We start from the raw sequence: 23,318 nt of genomic DNA on the forward strand, positions 1-23,318 counted from the left end.
AATTGCGGATTCTAGCGCGCAAATGTCGAAGATGTCAACAAGCCGGTTTCAGAGCTACGCATCAGATACCAATCTCTTATAGGATTTACGCGTGTCACGGCCAATAGGAAAACAAGGCTGAAATTCCTGTGCTCTAACTGAAGTAACCAAACTGGGAAGAAATGACAAGAGAAAAAAAACAGGAGGAAGAAAGAGATAAAGCGCAGTACAGCCAGTCCCTCCCGACATCTTGTAGTCCCTCCCTCGCAGTCCCAGTTCCATGTTCCATCACCAAGCACACTCGCTCCCAACAAGTCACAAGCCTTGTTCCAGACCTCCAAGCCTTGCCATGCGTCACATCGACTGCCTCCTTGACGTCTGATCAGCGAAGGAGCAGGCTCACATAAGAGGGGAAGAAGCCGCAAATGCCTAGCACCTAGGGAGTACGGACGCCGAATCAAACTACCGCCAGAACGGAGAAGAATCCAACACATCCTCCGGCTTTCCGACCCTCCACGCTCCTCGGCCTTGTCTGTGCCGCAGAAGGGAACTTGAGTAGAGCACTACTCGACACAAACTCCGGGATCACACTGGCCGCCTCCCAAGTTGAAGCCGTTTGAGACCTGGACTCTGAATCCACCTCCCGACATTTCGGATGTCTCACAGTTCACAGCATCGTATTGTTGAGCGTCCGAAGCCATGTCATTCACAACGTCAATCAGGTCTGACTTGGAAATGCAGCCTCCGGTGTTCGCACCCAAATAAGCGGTGTACGCGAACAACCAGAGACAAGCACCGCTGTCATTTTCGTCGGCACAGAAGATGCCACAGCCATAGAAGTTGCCCGAACCCTGGGTGTCTGATTTGGAAGTATAACAGCCATCGTAGTCTGGGGCATTGACACAGAACTGATCGTGTGAGTTGATATTGAGGTTATCCAATATCTGCGAGAAACCATCCTGGCTAACTCCATCGGAAGCCTCGCAGGTACAGATTTTGGTGGCGGCAGAAGGAAGGGCGAGGAGACCTGCCAGAAGAAGAGAGACTGTCTTCGGAGACCACATCGCAGCCACAAAAGGTAAAGCAAAGGGCTGTAGATTGGAGATTTGGGTCTCGATATGGTTTGCAAGGAGCAGAGAGAAGACTGATAGATGTAGAGGACTGACGGAAGATCAGTACTACCCTTTATATAGCAGATGAGATGACCGGTTTAGCGATTTGAGGACGGAAGCGATTGTAACAGTAAGATCCTGAGGGTTCTGATTGTTGGGCATTTTCCGAATGGGTCAAACGTTCGCTTCCTTCCTCAATCATTGCCAGGCCAAACTTGGTATTCGCCAGCCAAGTTGCCAAGCACAGTGGGACCCCCTTAAGCTTCCGCCAAGAGGGACGCTCTGAGCTTGGTCCAAGTTGTGACTTCCCTACCTAAGTTGTGGTCCTGACTTGAACAACTTATTATCACTTCCAAACCTAACTCTACTTGCACGATGCACTGTTATTATGCTTGTAGAATGTAGATTGTAATCTGGACATTTGTCCACGCTGTTATCTATTAGGGGTTTGAGTATATACTGTAGTGAAACTAGGCTATTTGAGTACACAATACGCAATACACAGCGACATGGCCTTCTCTCGGACCACTTGCCCCATGCAAACATTAAGCTTCTACGGCTAAACGCCTTCCGGAAGTGAGCAATGCACAATGCTTTCCATTGCTTGGCAAACTACACAAGCGTAGGGTTGCTCTCAAGTGCTCTATTCTTACACCAGCCATCTCGTCATTTGGCCCCAGGGCCCCCGGCCATACCCCGAATTAGTGGCTGATAAGCTAGCCGGATCTTGTCCGAAAGCCCCGCTGTTGGGGGATCTACATCGCTTAGCCTCTGAAGGAAAATGATAATTACCCGTCGGCCCTACCCGTCATGGGTACGGTGTACCCGCGCTTCTCAAGTCGCCCCGTAATACATGAGGCAGGAGGCTTTCCTAAATCCTAAGTAGTGAAGCCTGCGCTTGAATGTTTTGCCGAAAGTCGCTCCAGAGGAAAAGGGGATGATGGACCACGTCGGAGTAAGCTCCGGGATAACGGTTTCTCGATGATCCAGAATTCCAGATCAGGGAAGGGAGTCGTGGACCAGTAATAGCTGTGAGCTATCTGGCTGCCGTACTGTGTAGTTCTTTTGTAAAAGACTCACGTTCTCGTAAATCTCGAGGGCTGGGAAATCACGTGCCTATTCACAAATGGCATTGATATCAAAGCAATTTATCTTTTGGCTTTGAGTCTATCTCATCTCATCTGGCAGGTAGAAAGCCTATGAAGAGAACCTATGAAGAGAACCATGGCCTGCAATCCGATTGCTGAGTATTTGGCACTTTTTCGCCTTTGAGTTGCCTTACCGGGTAATTCCATTTAACTTGCGGCTTGGATGACCAAAGATCTGAGCCCATTTTAGCATAACTCAAATCTTTGATCGAAAGGGCATCTATTCCAAATCATATAATAAAGGACAATCTGGGCGTCTCGATTGGCCACGTGGGACTGCTATAGGTATCGCAGGACAAAAAGACAACAATCGGATAGACGAGCAGGGGCGCGTAGACACCCACTGGCTAGAAAGAGACAAAAAAAGTCGGATTTGATTTACACTTGGTTGTGAAAAGACCTAAAACGGAAGTGAAATGGCACTCCGTCGCGAATGCTTGTCGAGAACGAAGAAAGAAAGCAAAGTGTACAACATACAGCAGAGTGAAGAAGCGGGAGATCCAAAGAGAAAACTTGGAAAATGGCCAAAATGAGGGGGAAAAACATCCAAGCAAACACAAATAATATGCCCCATTTACTCTACAAATGGCCCTACCCGCCTTTCTTCTCTCTATTCCTCATCCATGTCCAGGTCGATAGCATCAGGGTTGGCCGCAGGAACAACTGGTTCTTGGCCTGCAGGTGGAGGGCGGTTACCACCTTCCGGACCACTGCTGGCAGCCACGAAGCCCACTGGGGCACGGGCTTGACGTTCGAGTTCTGCCATGGCATCTGCGCGCTGTCGGGACTCGTCGTCTTCGCCTTCTTCGCCGGTCGACGGTTGCTGTTGGCTCCTGGCAATGGCTTGTGATGCAATGAAGTTGACATCGGTACTGTAGATTGGAATGTTAGCAAGGTGTTTGATTCGGAATATAGCGGCTAGTATCACATACTTGTATTGTGCTTGGACACTCCTCTTGATGCGGATCATCTCGGTGAAAGTATCTTCGTTTCCGTGCGAGGATTCGAATGATTCCCACTTTGCCCAGAATGGGGCGTTCGTCCGAGGATCGCAGAACTGAGATGCATGACCGTAGATTGCACGAGCACGGTCGATCTCGCCAAGTCTTCGCTCCATCTCGGCGAATTTGAGGCACATTTCCTTGGCCTCATTGTCAGGCAAAGCGGCGATGGCACGCTCGTAGATCGGTCTTGTGGATGTGAGACCGAAGTTGGAAGCAGACTTGGTGATGTAGAATTCGAACATCTCGAAACGGTCCTCGTCGGACACTGCCCGCGTGGCACGCTCGTAAATCCGCATCGCGTGTCGTGCGAGGCCGCGCTCTTCTTCCAGGTTGCCATACATCAGATAGAGAGGTTTGGCAAATTTGGGGGGACACTCTTCCAAGGCTTGCTCGAACAGATCTCGGAGTCGCTCAATACCTATCTGCCGGTCGACGGCCTTTGTCAAATACAAGTTCCAAAGCTCGAAAGCAACTGGGTACGTGAAGAGATCCAAGCCCCGTTCGTATACCTTGAAAGATTCTTCGAAGTATTTGTTCTCTTCCAAGAGGTTGGCGTAGTTGACGACAGTTTGGGGTGTGGCGATGCGAAGCTCGAAGATCCTCTCGTATACCTTTTTGGTCTCTTCCAGAGACGAGACACTCTCGACAAGATCGACATAGAAACTCCATAGCTTCCAGCTCTTGTGGATTCTCTGCTGCGGAGACAGTGTTTCATCAAAGTAATCCACGGTCGATTTCTTAGGTGCCTGTGTCGCCTTGGCCATGATGCTGACTGCCTTGTCAAAGTTCTCGGCACGGAGCTCCATCTCGGCCCATTCGCACCACGTCTCTGCCAATTCTGATACTGACTTGAAAGGAACTTTGACAGCCTTATCGAAAATGACTCTTGCGGTATCCAGATCTCCGCCGTTCTCATAGAGCTTGGCATAATTCACCCAAAGCTCAGAGAACTTTCCATGTGCTTTCTTTGGAGCAATGGCAGCAATAGCATCTGTGTATGTTTGCACTGCCTCTTGCTTGTTGTCACCCCAGAGTGCCACCCTCTTCTCCCATTCGATGACGTTATGAGGGTTCTGTCGGAGGAGTACATCATTCACCAGGAATGGTCTACGGTCCATGAGCTGCTCAAAGCGCAGCATGCGGAGGTCAAGATCAAAGTCAGCTTCTTCGTCGGCTTTGCCCTTCTCAGAACGAGCGGCTGCGCTTTCCATCAGATTGCCAATGATAGATTCTTCGAACTCAACGTACGAGTCGAAAATTAGGGTGAAATCACGGACTGTCATGACCGTAGTGATACCCTCCTCGAAAACATCCCGGGCTTTCTCGAAGTTACCCTTGGTGATCCAGTAGGTGGCCAAGCCGGCCCACAGCTTGCCCCTCTGGTCTGCAAAGCGCGCAATACCACTCCGGAGAATAGCGTCGACATCGATTCCGACTTGAGGGCCGGTCTTGATCTTTTTAGCCTTGGAGACCAGAAGATCAACCATCTCTGACCATAACTGGAATGGACTTTTGCCATTTTTCGACTTGAACCGTGCGTCGTCAAGAATGTCCATGAACTTCTTGACAGCTTCCGTATATTCACCCATTTCAACAAGAAGCTCGATGTAGTCCTCTATGTTCTCAGGGTGGATTTGCATATAGCGAGAAAAGATCTTGACGGCGGTTTGTCCAGAAGCAGATCGAGCAAATGGTTTGTAAAGCTTCCAGATTCGGTTGTGCTGGGTGACCGGAAGAGCGCGTAGAGCAGAGTCGAATGTTCGCCGAGTCTGGGTGATCAGAGGCTGCTGAAGCAAGAAGGAGAGGTACATTTCCCAGATGCGCGGCATCTTGTTGAGGAGAATCAAAGCTCGTTCGAAGAGTGCATTTACTTTTTGGTACTCGGCGCGATATACCATTGGGTTGCGACCTTTCAAGTGTTTCGTCCGGAACTCCAGATACTAGGACAGTCAGTAAAGCAGAATATTTGGGGTCGCAAAAGATAGTACATACCATCTTCCAGAGCTTGTATGAGCGTGGTAGCTGCTTACAGGCACGCTCCATGACCTAGCGAAAGACACAATATTAGTTATAGCTCCTCGCGATCAATATCTAGCTGATAGGGACGTACAAATGCTTGCTCATAGAGGGTACCATTTTGCTGCTTGAATTCGATGTAGGCAAGCCATGGCTTGACGCTGCTTGTGTCGCGAAGCAAATCTTGTTCGTATATGATATCCTGATCGGTCTAAATTCACAATGCAAGTTAGCTTCGAGTCCAAAGAGTCCATTGAGCCCAAACTCACAATCAGGTAGAGGTCCGGCCGGGAAGCAGATGATGGATCCATCTCTGCGTGCTGCCGGTGTGATCTCGGGGGCAAAATCGTCCCTGGCATTGCGCCACTCAGTTGAGCGAAATCCAATTACGAGATTCAACGTGGCCGCATAAAGGAAAATCGCATAGACAGGAAGCTGTTGGCGTGCGCGTCTAAAGCCAAACCCGTAAACGGATGAGGTTCCCACATTGATTACAGTCACATGACCTCTCTGTATCAGGCGGGCGGTGGAGCTTTATCGGCGTCATATCGTGGCCGCATTACTCCAACTGAATAACAGAGGCTCTGCTCTTATCTGTGATCTGCTGCAGCTATGTCGGGCGCCGTTGTGAGTTGCTACTGGAGGATGCTTTAGCAATTGTATCTGACCTCTGTGCAGGGCCGAGAGGCAGTATTCCCGACTCGCCAGTCATTGGGCTTGATGAAGAACAAGCTGAAGGGGGCGGAGATCGGTCATACTTTACTAAAGAGAAAGAGTGAAGCTTTAACAAAGTACGGTTCTTTTGTCTTCCTTGATTTCTACACTATATACTGACTTAATATCTCATTCAGACGTTTCCGAGGTATGCTGTACCGGCACATTCCCGTTCCCCGCCTTATCGAACGCGCTAATCATACCCAACAGACATCACACGCCGCATCGATGAAGCCAAACAAAAGATGGGACGGGTCATGCAGATTGCAGCTTTCTCCCTGGCCGAAGTGAGCTACGCCGTGGGTGGAGATATCGGCTACCAGATCCAGGAGTCTGCCAAGCAGGCTCGTTTCCGCGTGCGAGCCAAGCAGGAGAACGTGTCCGGTGTTCTGTTACCGACATTCGAGAGCTACACACAAGACGGCGTCAATGACTTTGGTTTGACAGGTCTAGGAAAGGGAGGACAACAGATTCAACGCTGCCGGGAGACATATGCACGGGCAGTGGAGACATTGGTGGAACTGGCTAGCTTACAGGTATGCATGATATGTATGCATTGGAGTAGGGTAATGCTCACCATCTGTGCAGACTGCCTTCTTGATTCTGGATGAAGTGATCAAGGTTGTCAACCGGAGAGGTAAGTCATGCTCCCGTATACCATGCCTTTGAGCCAGCAGCTAACTTATTTGATACAGTGAACGCAATGTACGATGAAAATGCCCGAACCTTTCCCTAGTTCTGCATACTAACACTACCACTAGTGAGCACGTTATCATTCCCCGCACTGAGAACACTATCAAATGTTTGTAACATCTACCTTGAGTACCCCTGGGCCAAACTAACCATTCTCAAGACATCAACTCCGAACTCGATGAGCTGGACCGAGAGGAATTCTACCGCTTAAAGAAGGTCTCCGGCAAGAAGCAGAGAGACGTTGCTGCTGCGGACGCTGAAATTCTGGCAGCCCGGCAAAAGGCAGCAGAAGAGCAAGCAGCACACCCAGAGGCCGTTGAAAAGGAAGAGAAAGAGACGAAGGATGTTCTGGGTGAAGATGAAGACAACGATGTTATCTTCTAGACTGCTATTTGTTCCACATTGATACTCTATTCCTCGTTGGCATCCTCATTGTCTGATTGACATGTACTACTGTGTCTACTCGTTCTAGCCCTTTTGACTCATTTCATTTACCTTGGAATATATTAAACTTCATGTGATACGCAACCTTGATACATTGCAAAAGCAAGGGAACAGTGATAAATCTCTCCGTATTTCTAAAACACACACTGGAGATGAGACCTTACCAAACGCCAGAAAGAAGAAAACGAGACCGGGATATTTTGTAGCAAGACACCACTCCACAACTACTGTCGCTGGTAGGTAACACGGATGGCCTTGCCTTGGGCGCCCATGGACATACCCGACGTAGCCTCCTTGGCACTGATTGCCCCAGCCTCGCTCTGGTACTCGACGAATGCGATCCCCTTGCGCCCAGGCACTATTCTGACTTCCTGGAATCCTTCGAACCGGTTGAACACAGCAGTGAGACTCTCCTCGGTAGCATCGTCGGGCAGTTCCCGCAAGAACAGGATCTTGTTGGGCGGTAGGTACTCGTCCGGAATGACGGCGGCGGGAGTGCCCGTGGTAGGCTTGAGACCGGCACCTTTGGTGGTTTTGGCTGGACGTGCGGGTTCTGCAGCGACAGCGGGACGCTTGAGTTTTTTCTGCGCTTCGAGGGCCTCCTGGGCTTGTTTCCGTTCTGTAGAACAATCGTAGTTAGCATGGGCCCGCGTCCTCGCTGATATTGCGCCATATGGGATCCGTTCATCGTACCCTTCTCCGCTAGACGTCGGCGCTTGTGAGCCTCGAGCTCCTCACTACCACCTTCCCGTTGGACTGTCGCGTCGCTTGGTGTCTTCGCATAGGCCAGCACCATGGGCTTGTCGAAGAGATCGAAGCCGTTGATCTCGTCGATTGCGCGGGTAGCGGACTCGACATTGTCGAAGACAATAAAGGCCTGGCCCTTGGCCTTCAGGTTCGTCTTCGCGACGACCTCGATAATGTTTCCATACTCTGAGAAAATCTCCTCCAGGGCGGATTTTAACTGATCAACTTTAATCCGTTCGTCTAAATTCTTGACCTGATGCAGAAGGAAACTGTCAGTACGTGAGCGGTATTGCGAAAGCGCGGTGCTGATATGATAGAGGGGGAGGGACCGGCGCACATAGACTCTGCGAAGGGCTGTTAGCATGGGAATTGATGAGCGATAAGGATATATATAGTACTCACGTCGCATTAGGGGGAATAGGAGGTGCAGATACGGCTGCCATGGTTGCGACTGTTGTAGCTCCAAGAAGGCGGCGAGGTTGAGCTTCTGATTGCTCCGAGCGGGAGAGATGGAGATGGGGTCGAATATTAGGTTATGTAACCTAAAGTACTGGCTCTAATCATAGAACAGCATCATTGGTCTAGTGGTAGAATTCGTCGTTGCCATCGACGAGGCCCGTGTTCGATTCACGGATGATGCACATTTCTTTTTATTTTTTATTTTTAGTACTCGTTCTCCCCGTTCTCTTCTTTGTTCTCTGCGTCCCCCCCACTTTTCATGCATCTTTTTTTTACATATGTCTTATTTATACACAGAAAATCGGAGTTTGACCGAACGAGATCGTGCCCCAGATTGCCCAATAGGGTAATTACAAGGATGTCGGAACGAAGCAAAAGCTAAGACATCTGAGCTTCGGCGTCTTAACCAATCACTCTGAATACATTTCCGGCAAATGTCTAAGCGGGGACTCACTAGACTCACCCCCCGCAATGATCATCCATCGAACTACCTGATCCATCATTTGTACTGCGTATAACAAAGCAAAGTGTATGAACCGCGTATTCCCCAAGGGGTCAATTCGTTAACTACCCACCTCCCAGACATGCGTCAAAGAGCACTAGACTCCATAACCCCTCGCAGTAACCGGGAAAAATCGCAATGTAAAGTGCGATGTCGGCAGTCTGCTTACTGTACTTGTCTGAGTTGTAAGTATAAAAAGGTATTCCCAAGGTAAGACAGTCAAGGCAAAGTTCCCCCCAGGCGCCTTTCTTTCCCTCAAATCCCCCAGAAACGAGATGCGTCTCACATCCTTACTACCCCTCGCAGCCCTAGCGAGCCTGTCTACAGCTCAGTCCAAAGGCTGTGGAAGAGCCCTCCCTTGCAGCTTCCCAGAGGCAGGAACAAGCCACAACCTTACCCTTCCGGGCACAGACCGTCGATACAGACTATACATCCCAGCCAACTATGACAAGAACAAGCCGACGCCACTGTACTTCTCCTTCCACGGTGCCACGCGTGACATGTTAGAGGAAGAGGCCCTTTCTCAGTTCTCGAACCCACAGTTCAATCCCAACGGTATTGCCGTCTACCCAGATAGCACGAACGGATACTGGCTTTCCAACCCAAATGCAGACCTGTCACGGCCCAACGACCTCGACTTCACCAATGACCTCCTCGACCACATGGAAGAGAATCTCTGCATCGACAAGAGCAGGGTATACTCAGCTGGCAAGTCGAATGGTGGTGGGTTCACATCCGTCATTGCCTGCAATGCCACCGTGGGAAGCCGGTTCGCGGCCTTTGCTTCCGTCAGCGGCGCCTACTATGATACAGACGAGACAGAAGGCATTGGGCCCTGTGAGCCTGCTGAGCGTGAGGAGGGTTATCCATTCTTGGAGTTCCATGGCACGGCGGATACTACGGCGCCTATCGATGGCAACACGGAGAAAAATGCGAAACTGCCCGTGATTGATTTTCTGCACGGTTGGGCGGCTCGCAATGGGTGTGGTGATAATGCTAGGTGGGCTAGGAACGAGACTGTCTTTGTGAAGCCACTTGTTAAACATGCTTCTTGGGACTGTGATGGGAAAAAGGAGATTGTTCAGCATTATCGGGAGAGTGAGAATGGTCATTGCTGGCCGAGTACTGTCGGCAATGATGACTATCCTGAACATGCTGATCAGTGTCCGTTGGGAAAGTCTCCTTACAATGCGACTGAATATATCTTTGAGTTCTTTGCGGGTTACCGCTTGAACTTGTGAAGTGGTTCTGTGGCCGCTCAGACTTCACTTCAAGGCATTTGGGGACCCAGGATCGGCTGGGATAACGGATCATTTGCACGATTGTACAGTCCGCGAGACTCTCATGACATACATACCTAGTAGCATAGACTTCACATATGGATAGAGAATGAATACTTACATTTTTACTTAGCAATGTGCAGAAAGTGTCCCGTCCCTCATGTATTCCAACCCAGTATAGCTAGCGCCTAGCGGGTTGTTCATCTTAGAAAGTAAGATCTATGTGACTATTATCTGTGTAATCTTTCTAGCTCTCCAGAGAAAGAGCAGCTTTTATACTATCCACCTGGGGCTTCAGTTGCTTAGCCGGCGCGGACCAATCTTCGTACTTGGCAATCTTAGAGTCTGTCAATACAAACAGATACTCTGCAGCACTTGATCGAACCTACATGAACGATTGATCAGTACCTAGCTCCAAAATGAAAACGTAATTGAATGAACATACCCTTGGGAAAGGATGCAAAAGCAGCCCAGTCAGCTTCTTCAAAACACCTTCCCGCAGCGTGTCAATTCTCGCCAATGCAGCATAAACTTTGACTGCAGCTTCCAATCGAGCGATATTTGCCGATCTAAAATGTGCCTTTTGAACTAGCGTAAACAGTTTCCGGAAACTTGGAAGAAGTCAGTGAATGATCTAGGTAGACAGAGAAGGAAAAGTCGCATACCTTGCATCCGAGCCGTCGGGAATGACAGCGACATAGCTGTCAATTATGAACGCAACGAGCTCAACGGCGGGAATGGCAAACCGGTCATCTTGAAGATTATCACCTAGTATGGTAGCAAGGTCTTGCAAAAAGATCATCAATATCTCCTGACGTTGGGATTGGTCTTGAGAGTTAAGGAACTGGATTAGGGCTGATCGACATGCTCGGACGAGACCCTCAGCTCCCGAGATAGCGGATGTAGCAAGACCTTGTAATAAGGGAAGACGAAGCCAGTCCACGTTCTGCAGGGTGAGCAGCTGAGCAAAATACTCCTGTGAGGAAACATGACTGAAGTGCTCGAATTTTCTGGTTTTGTTAGCCATTGGATTTGAGTGATTTATACTGGTTCGATCTTGAATACCTTTCAAGTGGAGGCAGATCCCGTGATGCTTCCCAGAAGCCCTGTAGAGAAATCCATGCTTGTAACCTAACCTTGTCAAGCTTTTCGCATGCAAGACGGCAAAGACACCCGACTAAATCTTGAATGAGCGAAGAGCGTGGCGTTGAACTTGCTTCTCGGTGCAGCAAGACGCCGACTGCTTGGATCGCCTCAACTCGGATGAGGGATCCAACATCGCCTCGTCTGTCGGTGGTGTAGTCATTCAGGAAGTCGAGGAAGTTACTCGCGACTTTATCAGTAGTAGCTGGGAATTTGTTAGTCCCTTCACAAGGTCAGCCTGGACATGAGAGATATGCCACATACCCATGTGCGGCAAGACATTGGTAGCCAAGCATTTCACAGCAGCAACTCGTTTCTCGATAAGCTCTTCCTTCCCTGTATAACGGAGGATTTCAGTCACTATATCATCTTGGAGGTCGCTTTGTGCCCCAAGTCGCTCGAATACCGTTCCAAGTGCAACAATTTGACCACGACCTGTCGGCAATCTCCATGATGCGCGAAGATGAGAGAACCATGTGCGCACCATTTCCTCCTGTTTCGATGACGATAGCAGGGGAAATAGCTGCCATAAGGCCGTTGAGGACGTTTCAATAGAAATATCATCGCTTCTAGAAACACAAAGAGACAGTATCTGCAGTGCTCGGTTCAGCGATGCTTCCGCAGGTTGGGACAATCCTGTCGTGACAGTAGACCGAGATAGTGAGGAGATCAAACAGGACGATGCCTCTGCCGTCAATTCCGGGCGTGAAGTCTGGAAGGTCAGGTCATCATCGCTAGGAGCTGATGGAGAACCGAAAATCTCCCAGATGCTGGCAACCTGAGAAACGACAGCTCTGGCTTCTGGGGTATCTCTTGTGTCTGCTGATTCTTCCCACTGAGAAGTAAAAGCATCAACTGTAGCAGCAATGGCCAACAGACAGCCATGTCGTGATTCCACATCATTCCGAGATATATGAGAGAACATTTGCAGCAAGAGATCCAAAACCAGCTTCATGGTCTTTGATAATTCCTGCGTGCTCAAGATCCCAATAGATTTAGCCGCATGTCTTCTAGACTCGGCATCTAGAGAACCAATACCCCTCCAACCCATCAAAGCGCTCAGAAGCGGACTCCAGTATATCTGATCCAGCGAGGCCGTAGCTTTAGCGACATCAATCAGTGCACGAGAACGCCGAGCAACCGCATGATAATCCACAACCTGCACGAGAGGAATACCCTGCGCAATGGTATTTGGGTGGCGACCAATCAACTCCTGCAAAGCAGCAGAAGACCCGCGTCGGATGTTGCCAGAGGGATCGATACAGGCTGCACAGACAAGTTCCACGGCCAGCTTCTGCAGGACGTCGACCTCTCGCTGACCAGTTGGCGATGCTATGACCTGGGATTGTAGTGCCAGGAGTTCTGGTGTTGTATACTTTCGAGACATGGCCCAGATACCGAAGCATGCCGCATCCCGCACACCAGTTCCTACAGAACTACCAGTAGAAGATCTTTGCTCGAAGCCCAGACCAGATACAAGTGACTGGAGAATCTCATGCAGTTGGCGGATAGGGGGTGCCCGGCGGAACAGCAAATGGGACAGTGTCAGAATCAGCCCTTGCCATCGCTGGGCATCAACGGCACTGAGATTTCGCTTGAGAGAGTGTGTACCGATCCTTCTTGCCTGAGAGGGCGTTATGAGAGAGCCATCCTCTTTTTCGAAGAGGATATTCTCTCCCAATGAGTCAATGACCGCCTCAATGACCTCAGTCGCCATTTCTGGGTGCAACTTCAAAGTGATGATGCTGAGCGCTTTGCTAGCCGCAAATCGCACGGGTGTATCTTTGTCGGCCAGGGAGACCAAGAAATGATCTATGGCATCTTCCAAGATGGTCGATAACTGGTCATCCGTGATGCGACCGTCCCCTCGTTCGTTCACAGATAAGGACATGACTGTGATGTTGCGAAGGATCTTGATAGCTATCTTTCTGGCCAACGCAGATGACTGAATTGTAGCAGACACCGAAGACTGCCCTTCGCATACCTTGATAGTTTCGTGGAGGACATCACTGATCGAGGAGGCAAAGTCCTCTACTTGACCCGATGCACTCAAGCGAGCAATGAATGTGAGGACCCCAATGCAAGCATAGACAGAGGGCGATTCAACGTTCCCTGCCGGCTGAAAAATAGCGAAAGCCCATTGCATCAGACCTTTGAGCATGCCGAGAGCTTGCATATCTCCGCGCAAAGCCAATCGCGCCAGGAGCGCAGTCGCTGCCTCTCGTTCTTTGCCCGGTGCACCGACGTAATGCAACGACAAGGAAAGTATTGATCTCGCAAGCATAGGAGTGTCAGACGATAGCCAATCCAACCCTTGCAAGTTGTCATAGGGCACTGGGATATTATCTGATGATAACGAGGACAAGTCGAATGGAGCAAGCAAAAGATGTGAAAGCCACACCAGCATCACATAGCGTTCTTCCCAAATCAGTCGCTGGTGCTCAGATTCTACCGAATCCCCGGGATCGGACGACCGGACCGCATCCCATTCGATGAAAGCTCTCAGCATCGAATCAAGATATTTCGGCTCATTGTTTAAGAACCTGCTGATGACCTTGACGCCGCGGACTTTGCAAAAAGTGTACAGCAACCTGCAGATAGCTCTTGGCAGAGAATAAACTTCTCCTCCTTGGGAGGACTTGGGTGGGACCGAGCCATACTGGGTGCGATGCTTGAGCAGGTATGCAAGAAAGGCGTCCACTAAAGGAGGGAGCACTTTTTGCAAATGTGGATCCAACAGCTGAGGCCACTCTTGGAAAGGTTCAAGCTACATAATCATCAGCAGATGCATATAGGAGAAATGGCAAGAAAGAACTATTCGGTCAGGTCTTACAAGGCTGACGAGCTTCTCTGTCTTGGTGACCTGCGCCCATTTGCGTGGGGTACGGAGGGGAGTCCCATTATGGGATCTCCACAACAGCAATGGCAGCTTTGCAGAAAACTCAGTCACCAAATCCCCAGAGGCTCGTTGGAGCTTCACATCTCGATCATCGGCGGCATCCATGGTGGAGTCCTGCGTGATGCTGTGCGTGAAGAGTGCAGCGTTGGGAATAGCGTCAACAGCGGGACCGGTCATGTGACGTTCAAGTATAGAAGTTTACTACTTTGTGCACCAGTGGAAGAACTTCTCGGCAGATCTGTATATTAACGAAAGGAGGATAATTCATTTCGCTGCTATGTCTGAAGTGATACGCTAAGTCGTAGATATTTTAACAATGTCGCGGCTCCGTAGATCACATCCGCTCTACGGCTTCTCGAGATGCCTTCGCCCAGTCCACCATTTTCCAGAAGTAAAAGCCCTCGATGGTCACAATAATCGATTGACCAATCATAATGCCACACCACAACCCGAAAATGCTCCAGTCCAAGCCAAACGCAAATGCAATACCCAAGGGCAATCCCACGAGGTAGTAGATCGAGAGCTGAACATAACTCCCGATATCCGGTCGCCCCACAGCTCGCAGCAGACTATTGAGGGAGGTAGCCAGAGCATCCGGTATCTGAATAATAGCATTCAGAGGAAGCAAAACGAAGATCAAGTGCCAGACCTCGCCGATATCAGTGAATAGACCAGGAATCACTCCACGAAGAGCAAGGATCACAAGCATATTTGTCAAGCCAACACCAAGAGCACCAAGAAGCATGACCCTAGTTGCCGTCGCCGCACGCTGGAGGAAGCCCGCACCCAGCAGATAGGCGATGTGCGTACCGCCAGCGACAGCGATCGAAAACGAAATCTGGAATGCGAAATCCGCAAGTGTCGACATGGCAGCTTGGGCTGCCAGTTCGGTTGCACCCAGACGCGAGGAGATGATCGTCATAGCCTCCCATGCAAGGACCTCCGCTTCGATCATCAGACAGCTTGGGATGGCAAGCCGCAACATCGGACCCCAACCACGCCACATTTCAGCAGAGATAGGGTGCCAGCATTCAGAGCCTTTGATGAAGATGACATGAAGAGCCAGCAAGACCGGTAACAAAGTATTTGCGATCGCGACGGCGATGGGCGCACCAATGAAACCCCATTGCAGTTTCTAAAGGAAAGCATATCAGCGACTGAGTAGTTGGGAGGGTTCGATGCAGCAGGACATACCCAGACAAATAACCAACCCATGAAGATATTCAATGTAGAGCAGATCAACAGAACCACCAAACTAACACCGAACATTCCCTGCGCCTGGAAGAACCGCTTTCCAGACTCGAAGCAAGCATAGCCGGGAGCTCCTGCAATGGCAATTTTCAGATACAAGCCTGCGAGCCGGGCAGTCTCGTGTGATTCAGACGGTAAAAGGAGCAAGAAAGTCCGGTCTGCGTTATACCATATGACGCCAATTGGAATTGTGAGGATGAGCATGAAAAGCGTCAGGCGCTGAACATGAAGCCCGACCAGAGTCAGCTTCCCTGAGCCATGTGCTTGAGGACATAAAGTATCTAGACATGTCGCTAGACCCTGGAAGACGAAATATCCCGTGATTTGGGCAGTCATGTTGGCCAAGCTTACGGCTCCGATTTCATTTTTCCCCAGATGGCCCACCATGAAGATGCTAGAACCGGTCAATGCATGTTGAAGCAAGAGTGCTACCATGAGCGGAGCAGAGTATCGTGAAATTATCGCCAGTTCTTGTCGCCATCCTGTCTTTTTGGAACTAATTGCGGCTTCTGGGTCGATGTTGCGTAGCAAAGGCGAGGATTCTGTAGCTTCATGGTCGGAAATCATCGTGGACGAACTTTTCTGGTGAGCTCGCTGGGATTAAAAAGCACACTGTATTCTTCTTCAGACTTGAGTTCATGGAACTACAAGCGGTATTCCTATTCCTCCTAATAACCAGAATGCGAGATTTTCTACGATTAAAAACAGCGGGCGTAGCGGGCCCCTGGACAAGTGATTGATCGCCGAAGTGCATAGAAGTGGAGATTTGGTCGGCAAATCAGTCCTCGCATCGATCACGACACTTTCAATGACAACAATTGCTTGAGATGTACCTGAGCTCCACTGTCGTACAACAATGAACAGTACCATAACTACTCCAGGTTTATATTATTTGCAAGGCAAGCTTGAGATGAGTTCAGATGCCGTACCTGAAAGCCCAGGCAAGATCATGAGCACTTGGTCTCAGGTACCTAAACAGGCATGCCGCATATAGATCCCTAGGTTCGTGACACGGACCTATGACGTAGATCGCAGCCCGACCTCTTAGGTACTACATGTCTTGGACTACCACGGTGGCGATCAAAGATCGGGGTCGTGGTCATCCATAGCTTTGGTAGATTCATCAAGGATTGGTGCCACAAACGGATGGTTGTAAGCCATGGCCAGCTTTATCATCGTTCTTTGGATATGCTTGATGACGATCGCAACACCCAGGGTGGACCAAATATCACTGTCAGAGCTCATAAAATCAACTTGACCGAGGAACCTGACTCCCGGCGATTTACAATGTGGTTGGGGATTCGTATCCAAGCCGATGATAACAAGGCCAGGTCCATAGACGACGATTCCGATCAATACCGGCCAGAATCCCTTATTATCATGGAATGCACCGAGTTGGCTCCTCCATTTCTCCGCTAACTTCGCTAATGCTGCAGCGACGTGGTCGATGGCGGCCTTTGGCGTTTCGTATTCCTTCTTGCAATAGATGATGTGCACCGGGGTTGTGTTCGGGTGGGCTCTGATACGTGCATCCCTCATTGCCCAGGTCAGGTATCTCCGAATTGTCCTCACAATGCACTCATAAGGAGATATCTTCAGGATATTACAGCAGTCTTTCACCCTGCCGCAAATTTCCAAAAGATCTCGGAAGGCAATGATCGCGTCGAACTCCGTACCTTTGTCGGTTTCGAGCACGAAGTGCGTCTCCGTGAGCCTGGGGTCTCTGTCTTCCCCTGAGAAGAATACGGCATCTGCAACTGTAGGAAAATCTAACTGCCAATGTTTATAGATAGTTGGCATGGTACCACGAGTAAGAAGTTGATGAGCGGTGCGCTGTTCATCCGGAGACAGGTCATCGTTCTTGGTAAGTTTCCCAATTTGAAGTAGACGTTGTTCCCGCTCGCGAGCAAATTTCTTATTTCGAGCCCGCCTTTGTGCCTTTATTGTATCCTTTTCTTCGTCTGATGAACCAGACTGGTCTTCCCCGTTGGGAAAGTCGGCCCCTCCTAGGTGAGGAATGCTATCGGAAAGTTTTCTCGTTCTCTGCTTAGCTTTGGTGGTCTTTGGCTGAGCGTAATAATCATCATCTTTGGCCGAACTCCTCTTCCCTCGCTTCGCCCGTGGCAAGGAAGAAGGTTCACTGTCGTCGATGCCATCGCTGCTATAACTTCCAGCATTGTATTCAGTAGTAGTTGAGTCGCATTCTGATTCCCCAGTCTCACTTGGGCCGATATCATTAGATCGTTTGCGTTTGTTTCTGGGGCGCCCTCGCACAGAATTACTGACTTGGTTGGCCATGTACTGATCTTCCGTGTCCATATCGTCCGGTATGGAGGCCTGCGTATGCGGAGAGTTCACCTGGTGCATATGTTAGCAAGATATCAACCCGGGAGGAATGCATGAGTGAGTGAGACTGAATTGGAGTGTTATGAGGGGCCACATTTATGGATACAAACTCCTTACCTCGCTTTGATCCTCATAGAGAATGGGGGTTGTGGTCATCGTGTGCAACGATGAGACGGTTACTGAGTCTTCAGACTAATCGAGGGTGGGAGGATTGTCGATTCAACGAACTGCGAGCTCCAGTCGTGGCTGGACCGGAGTTGCAGGAGAGGGGAAGCTGGGAATATTAAGGGGATCTGGATTGTGGAGTGTGATGAAGATTTTGAAAGTCTAAGGTGATCTGATATGAGTCTAATTCTCACAGGGGCTTTGGATCTCAGGGTCGTTGTCCTAGATCTCTCGGAAGCAAGACAGGAGGTGGAAATCAGATTCGTGGTCCAGGGGAAATCAAATGTGATGATTGACTTTAACGTTTCGTTGCACTCTGTTGATAAGTGAACCAACAGAGCGGGCGACCTGTGTTAGCCATTCTTTTGACAGTGTGAGGACTCAATGTCTGGAGTATTCTTTCATTCTTTGTGCTTGGAACTTTTGTTGCGGATGAGGTTGCTTTGTTTCTCGAGGGCACTTTCTCTTGGAAGCACTTGAAAGACGCTTTTCTCGATTTTGCATGTTGAAGACAGAGCTTGGCTTGATCTATTTCTGGAACAAAGACAAGAGGCTGAGGAAGTGGCATAAACAGGAGAAAGTGCTAAGGGTCGTGAGAAAAGGAAAGAACTGGGCAAATATAACCGAAATGACGTACCTGCTGCGTATGGCTGGTTCAAACCGAGGAAGTCACACAAGATGTAGGAATCTACTTGGGAAGGAACGGGGTTAGGGCAATCGTCTCAGAGGGAAGGTGCGACTCCGAACTGTGTATAGACAATCGTATCTGATATCCCTCTGCTACAATACTACATGGATGGTCTCACAAGATGAACAACTATAGAGAAATATGATAAGATTATAGTTCGTATTTGTATCTCCTTCTCTCCATACCACGAACCGCTAAAGAATACCGGACGTAAAACGCGCAAACCCGAAAAGGATCTACGCTTGTCTTCATAGATGTTCAAACTTCGTCATTTCTCATCAAGAAAACTTCATAGAACAGCCATGTGGCAGTCCATCCTCCTCCTCTCCATTTTTTTTGGGTCACCGTTTGCCGGACATAGACCAGAGTCGTGATGCCGACCAGTCGGAAGAGAACTTGAACAGAAATAAAGGCGGAAGAAAATAGAGCAAAGCAATTTAGATGAACTCAAGCAGAAATCGAGAAAGCAAAAGCAACCTGGAGGGTTCATTAACCATGGTATTCGGCAAACGAAGCATGTCAGTGAAGAGGTCCTGCGTCCACACCGGCACTTGAACGGAACTGCAATTGGGTATGTTGGAGCAATTGAAAAGCAAACGGTGCTGGAAAGGGCGGGAGATGGGCGGCGCCGCGAAGAGACCGGACATGTCGGCATTAAGCGCTCATTAACCGAAATTGACATCCCCGTCGACGCAAGAGAGGGGTCCAATCAAGTAATAAATACCCCGATCACACATTGTGAGATCAAGCAAAGTCAGCAGTGTAGGAGAATCCACGGAACTCTTCCTGCATAGCTTGCGAAAGGACTGAAAAACAAAGATTAGTCAGTAAACCTCCAGCAGATAAAGACTAGAAAGAGAGAAAGAGCTTACCAGACTGTACAGGCGTCAGAACTGGAGTCACGCTGGTGAACTCCGAATCGAAGTTGCTGGTATCGGTAGGACTGCTAATGGTGGGAATGAATGGCGGGGGCACCCGCTTGTGGTAGATGTCATCCCAGTTGATGTTGCGGAAGAAGGCATGAGACATAACTTCCTGGGCATCGGTGGGGCCAGAGCCCAGACGCAACTCGGGCTCGCGAGTCAACAGCTTCTGGAGAATTGACACGGAGTCGCGAGGCATGTGGATCGGGTAGAGAGGCTCGTCGGCAAGAATGGCATCGTAGATTTCATCCTCGTCTTCACCGCGGAACGGAGACTGTTGCAGAAGCATCTGATAGATGAGGACACCGAACGCCCACCAATCCACAGCCCGGCCATATTTCTTATCCAGCAGAATCTATAAAGAGCGTCAGTTCCCTGATTTCGTCCGGAAAAGATATTTGTTTTACTTACTTCTGGGCCCATGAATTCAGGAGTACCACAGAAAGTGCTGGTTGTACCACCATACCACATGTTTTCCTTGCAGAGACCATAATCAGCAATTTTGATGTGACCATCCAGGGTCAGCAAGATGTTATCGAGCTTCAAGTCACGATAGATAACACCGTTCTCGTGGAAGTACTTGAGCGCCAAGCAGACTTCGGCGGCGTAGAATCTAGAGCGCTGGCTTTAGTATATCGTTCCCAAATATAAAGGTAAGACCAAAATGTGACTTACTGTGCTCTCTTGAGGCCGAATTGGCCGCGTTGAATGTGCAGCATGAGATCACCACCACTGATGTACTCCATGACAAAGTAGACACGAGTCTCGGTTTGGAAACAAGCATGCAAGTTAAGGAGGAACGGATGACGTTCCTTATTGGCGATCAGGAACACACGCTTCTCAGACTTGGTGCTTTCCACTTCGTCGTTCTCGATAATGAATTCCTTCTTCAATACCTTGATGGCATACAGCTTGCGGGTGCTCTTTGTTTCAGCCAACATAACCTTTCCGAAGTTACCCTTTCCAAGAACAGCAAGGAAATTGAAGTGATCCAATCCAATGCGGGTCTTTGCCTGCGATCCGACGTCCTCCTTGACCGGGGCTGCAACTTGTTGCTGAGGCACCTGCTGCATGGCCTGTTGGGGCGGTGCCATCGGATACTGAGAAGGTTGCACCTTCTGCATAGCCTGGGGTGGAGGTTGCTGGGGGAAATTGGCGTAGGCGGACGGGTCATAATGGGCGTGTTGAGGTGCCTGTGCTTGCGTAACAGGACGACCCATTTCAGCTGCAACTTGATTAATACAACGGACTTTTCTCAAATCGATAGTCAGGAAATTCCATACATTGTGGGCTGCGTAGTCCGGTAGCTGCTGCAGCTGCTGCAGCTGCGGCGGATGCCCCAGTGGGCGACTTCGGTGGCAGTTGTTGGCGCTGTGCAGCCTGTGCAGAGATTGGCGACTGTGGAGTCATGAACGAATTAGTGGCTGCGCTTACCGCTTCGGCGGAGGGTTGTCTAGGAACAGCCCCGTAGGGGCCCTCCATTGGTTTCTGGGGGTAGGAGAGAGCAGCGTTGTCTTGAGCGGGCTGCGGCGGGCCACCTGCTCGGAGGGTACGGTTGCTGAGGCCGGAACTAACAGAAGCAGACTTGTTGTGATTCTTGGTGCGAATCAACGTCTCGAGAATTTGATTTGCGGCTTCCATCGTCATTCCACAGAAATCGGGTACAAGGTGAGTGCACTGAGCGTGACAAGTGAGACTACATTCTTTAGAGATATGAAGGTCAGCATATGATAGACGAAGGCTGCGATGTCAGTGCTATGCCTACCAGAGCAACGCTTGGCATTTTTGCGTCCAAAGGGAAGCAGGTAGCCACAGTGGCAACACCAGTTCGCGGAGATGTTGGAAAAGCCCTCGAAACGGTGGGGAATGCGGTGGTTGATTTTCTCTTCGTCCGGGTCGGTCTCGTAATTGGCTTTGCTGATACACTTGGTGACAACCTTGGAGTAGCACTTCTTGTGACAGGTGTATTTGCAATCCGCACATTGCATTCCCGCGGCATACTTGAGGAATTCTCCGCACAGCGCACAGCGCATAATGTTGTAGAATTGCTGTGTAACGAACTTGTGGCCCTGCTTCTCGTGTACTTCTTCCTTCTTCTGGCGCACGGCACCTTGACGGTTGAGACCAATGTCGAAGGGACGGCGATCCTTCAGTTGTTTGGCTATACCAAGTCAGCAAAATGCACTTCTTGCATTTCATCATATTGGAAGATTCAAGCTTACCGAAGCTCATTTGAAGTTGTACGCGACCAACCGGCTCCAGCGCAAACCAGGAATCAATCATCACACTCGGAGGAGCATTTGAACTCTCCCCACCATGATGCCCATGTCCACCGTGGCTCGAGGTACCCGGCCGGCCTCCAGAGCTGGCACCATGTGAAGAACCCACGGGAGGTCCATGGGTATCATGTCGAGAGGCGCCGCCATCGGCCATCTTATCGGCGGACACCCAGCCAGATGCATTGAGCTCGGTCTCAATCTTCTTTCGGCGCATCTCCTCTGCGATATCGGAAATGCGCACCCAAAGCATACCGATTGGGGTTGGGCGATCTCCCGACTTGTCGTAAACAGTCAGTTCGATCTCGTTTGCCTTATCGATATCCATGGAGAAGCCTTCGTCCAGCCATTTGTCATTTCGGGTAGCCTTGGTTCTCGCTTTGATCGTGTCTTCCACCTTGACAACCACGTAAGTCTCTGGGCCGCGGGAAAATCGAGAACTGGCCGCATGGTCCACATCTTTAACCGCATGGATGCGCATCGTCAACAGACCAGTCAGCGGCTTGCGCATGTTCGGGCTGCTGAGACTCTCGTCTGCACTCTAGTCAGTAACCGAATGGAATCATGACACATGCAGCAAGGTGGGCAGGATGTTCATACCGTCTGGAGCATCGGACGACTCAATATCAACGTGAAGATCCTCATATCGCTTCAGCGCCTGCTTCAAAAGCTGGATCTTTTGGTTGCTCTCGATGCGACGGTTCTCGGCATCGGCGCGGCTCTTCCGGTCTCCCTCATCCTGGTACAAGCGGACCATCTTCTCAATGCCGGCTTTATATTGCATCTCCACACTCAGCTTGAACTCGAGTTGAGACAGCATAAGCTGAATCTTCGGTCCGAGATACGGCGTATCGTACTTAATCAGATCTGAGGTATAGCCAATAACATTAGCATTGCGACCGATTTAACCGCGGCACACTATCTCGCGACGAGCAGGATAGGAGTGATAGCAGGTACGTACCTAGCTTTGTGTAGTTGGGCCTCGCTTTCGGGATCGGAGCATAAGGTCGGGGATCGGTAAAAGGAGCACCTGAAGGCATCGAGCCAGTACCACCCTGGGGGTATTGAGCATCACCATATTCGCCTTGTTCGTGGTCTTTCGGCGGGGGCGCCGGGCCTCCACGCTGACCGGGTGAACCACCTCCCTGGTTCATTTGACGAATTTGCAGTTCTCTCATTTTCTCCTCCAGGTAAGCGATATTCTTGCGGCCATCGCGGATGTTGGCATCAACTCTCTGTTGCACGAGGGGGTTGTCGGTCGACTGCCGCATATTACTGGCAGCGGTGATGAGGGCCTTCTCCCGCTCGATCTTGCGGAAGACCGAGGCGATTAGCTCGTCCCCATCCATGATGGCAGGTTTGAGGACAAAGAGCACGGCTGGCTCAAAATTTAAGGGTGCGCTTGCGCCAGGTCAAGGTGGGTTGTTGGTGGGAGAGGATTCGCGGGGCTGTTGTTGACAAGGGGGGGCGCAACGGGCGCGGGTAATGCCACTTCGGAAAATGTGAGACAGACCACAATGACTGACCAC

The 23,318-nt window shown here is 50.1% G+C and overlaps 9 protein-coding genes across 9 annotated transcripts; 2 read left to right on the forward strand and 7 right to left on the reverse strand.

Moving 5' to 3' along the window:
* Nucleotides 1-542: 542 nt before the first annotated feature.
* Nucleotides 543-1,253, reverse strand: N7515_010027 (uncharacterized protein; the record flags this gene model as incomplete). The annotated part of the gene is made up of 2 exons (XM_056670770.1): nt 543-1,140; nt 1,186-1,253. The coding sequence occupies 2 exons, from the start codon at nt 1,251-1,253 to the stop codon at nt 543-545; spliced, it is 666 nt and encodes a 221-aa protein (XP_056517143.1).
* A 1,596-nt stretch (nt 1,254-2,849) lies between these two features.
* Nucleotides 2,850-5,618, reverse strand: N7515_010028 (mRNA splicing protein SYF1; the record flags this gene model as incomplete). The annotated part of the gene is made up of 4 exons (XM_056670771.1): nt 2,850-5,183; nt 5,236-5,289; nt 5,354-5,470; nt 5,529-5,618. 4 exons carry the CDS (start codon nt 5,616-5,618, stop codon nt 2,850-2,852), a joined length of 2,595 nt encoding a protein of 864 aa, XP_056517144.1.
* A 253-nt stretch (nt 5,619-5,871) lies between these two features.
* N7515_010029 (H(+)-transporting V1 sector ATPase subunit D) lies at nt 5,872-7,050 on the forward strand (the record flags this gene model as incomplete). The annotated part of the gene is made up of 8 exons (XM_056670772.1): nt 5,872-5,886; nt 5,938-6,050; nt 6,111-6,121; nt 6,184-6,509; nt 6,562-6,610; nt 6,669-6,678; nt 6,735-6,775; nt 6,827-7,050. The coding sequence occupies 8 exons, from the start codon at nt 5,872-5,874 to the stop codon at nt 7,048-7,050; spliced, it is 789 nt and encodes a 262-aa protein (XP_056517145.1).
* Nucleotides 7,051-7,334: 284 nt separating this feature from the next.
* Nucleotides 7,335-8,300, reverse strand: N7515_010030 (U1A/U2B'/SNF family RNA-binding protein; the record flags this gene model as incomplete). Its single annotated transcript, XM_056670773.1, has 3 exons — nt 7,335-7,729; nt 7,804-8,201; nt 8,260-8,300. 3 exons carry the CDS (start codon nt 8,298-8,300, stop codon nt 7,335-7,337), a joined length of 834 nt encoding a protein of 277 aa, XP_056517146.1.
* A 793-nt stretch (nt 8,301-9,093) lies between these two features.
* On the forward strand, nt 9,094-10,059 carry N7515_010031 (CE1 family esterase; the record flags this gene model as incomplete). The annotated part of the gene is made up of 1 exon (XM_056670774.1): nt 9,094-10,059. One exon carries the CDS (start codon nt 9,094-9,096, stop codon nt 10,057-10,059), a length of 966 nt encoding a protein of 321 aa, XP_056517147.1.
* Nucleotides 10,060-10,345: 286 nt separating this feature from the next.
* N7515_010032 (tubulin-specific chaperone D) lies at nt 10,346-14,317 on the reverse strand (the record flags this gene model as incomplete). Its single annotated transcript, XM_056670775.1, has 6 exons — nt 10,346-10,483; nt 10,544-10,709; nt 10,764-11,108; nt 11,164-11,446; nt 11,506-14,008; nt 14,075-14,317. 6 exons carry the CDS (start codon nt 14,315-14,317, stop codon nt 10,346-10,348), a joined length of 3,678 nt encoding a protein of 1,225 aa, XP_056517148.1.
* Nucleotides 14,318-14,474: 157 nt separating this feature from the next.
* On the reverse strand, nt 14,475-15,958 carry N7515_010033 (MATE family efflux transporter; the record flags this gene model as incomplete). The annotated part of the gene is made up of 2 exons (XM_056670776.1): nt 14,475-15,275; nt 15,335-15,958. 2 exons carry the CDS (start codon nt 15,956-15,958, stop codon nt 14,475-14,477), a joined length of 1,425 nt encoding a protein of 474 aa, XP_056517149.1.
* Nucleotides 15,959-16,471: 513 nt separating this feature from the next.
* Nucleotides 16,472-17,758, reverse strand: N7515_010034 (uncharacterized protein; the record flags this gene model as incomplete). Its single annotated transcript, XM_056670777.1, has 1 exon — nt 16,472-17,758. One exon carries the CDS (start codon nt 17,756-17,758, stop codon nt 16,472-16,474), a length of 1,287 nt encoding a protein of 428 aa, XP_056517150.1.
* A 2,991-nt stretch (nt 17,759-20,749) lies between these two features.
* On the reverse strand, nt 20,750-23,138 carry pkcA (protein kinase c; the record flags this gene model as incomplete). The annotated part of the gene is made up of 5 exons (XM_056670778.1): nt 20,750-21,216; nt 21,279-21,674; nt 21,736-22,323; nt 22,390-22,656; nt 22,751-23,138. 5 exons carry the CDS (start codon nt 23,136-23,138, stop codon nt 20,750-20,752), a joined length of 2,106 nt encoding a protein of 701 aa, XP_056517151.1.
* Nucleotides 23,139-23,318: the final 180 nt, after the last annotated feature.

This window comes from Penicillium bovifimosum, assembly GCF_028826915.1.
Source record: "Penicillium bovifimosum strain IBT 22155 chromosome Unknown utg000008l_segment0_segment0, whole genome shotgun sequence".
NCBI lineage: Eukaryota > Fungi > Ascomycota > Eurotiomycetes > Eurotiales > Aspergillaceae > Penicillium > Penicillium bovifimosum.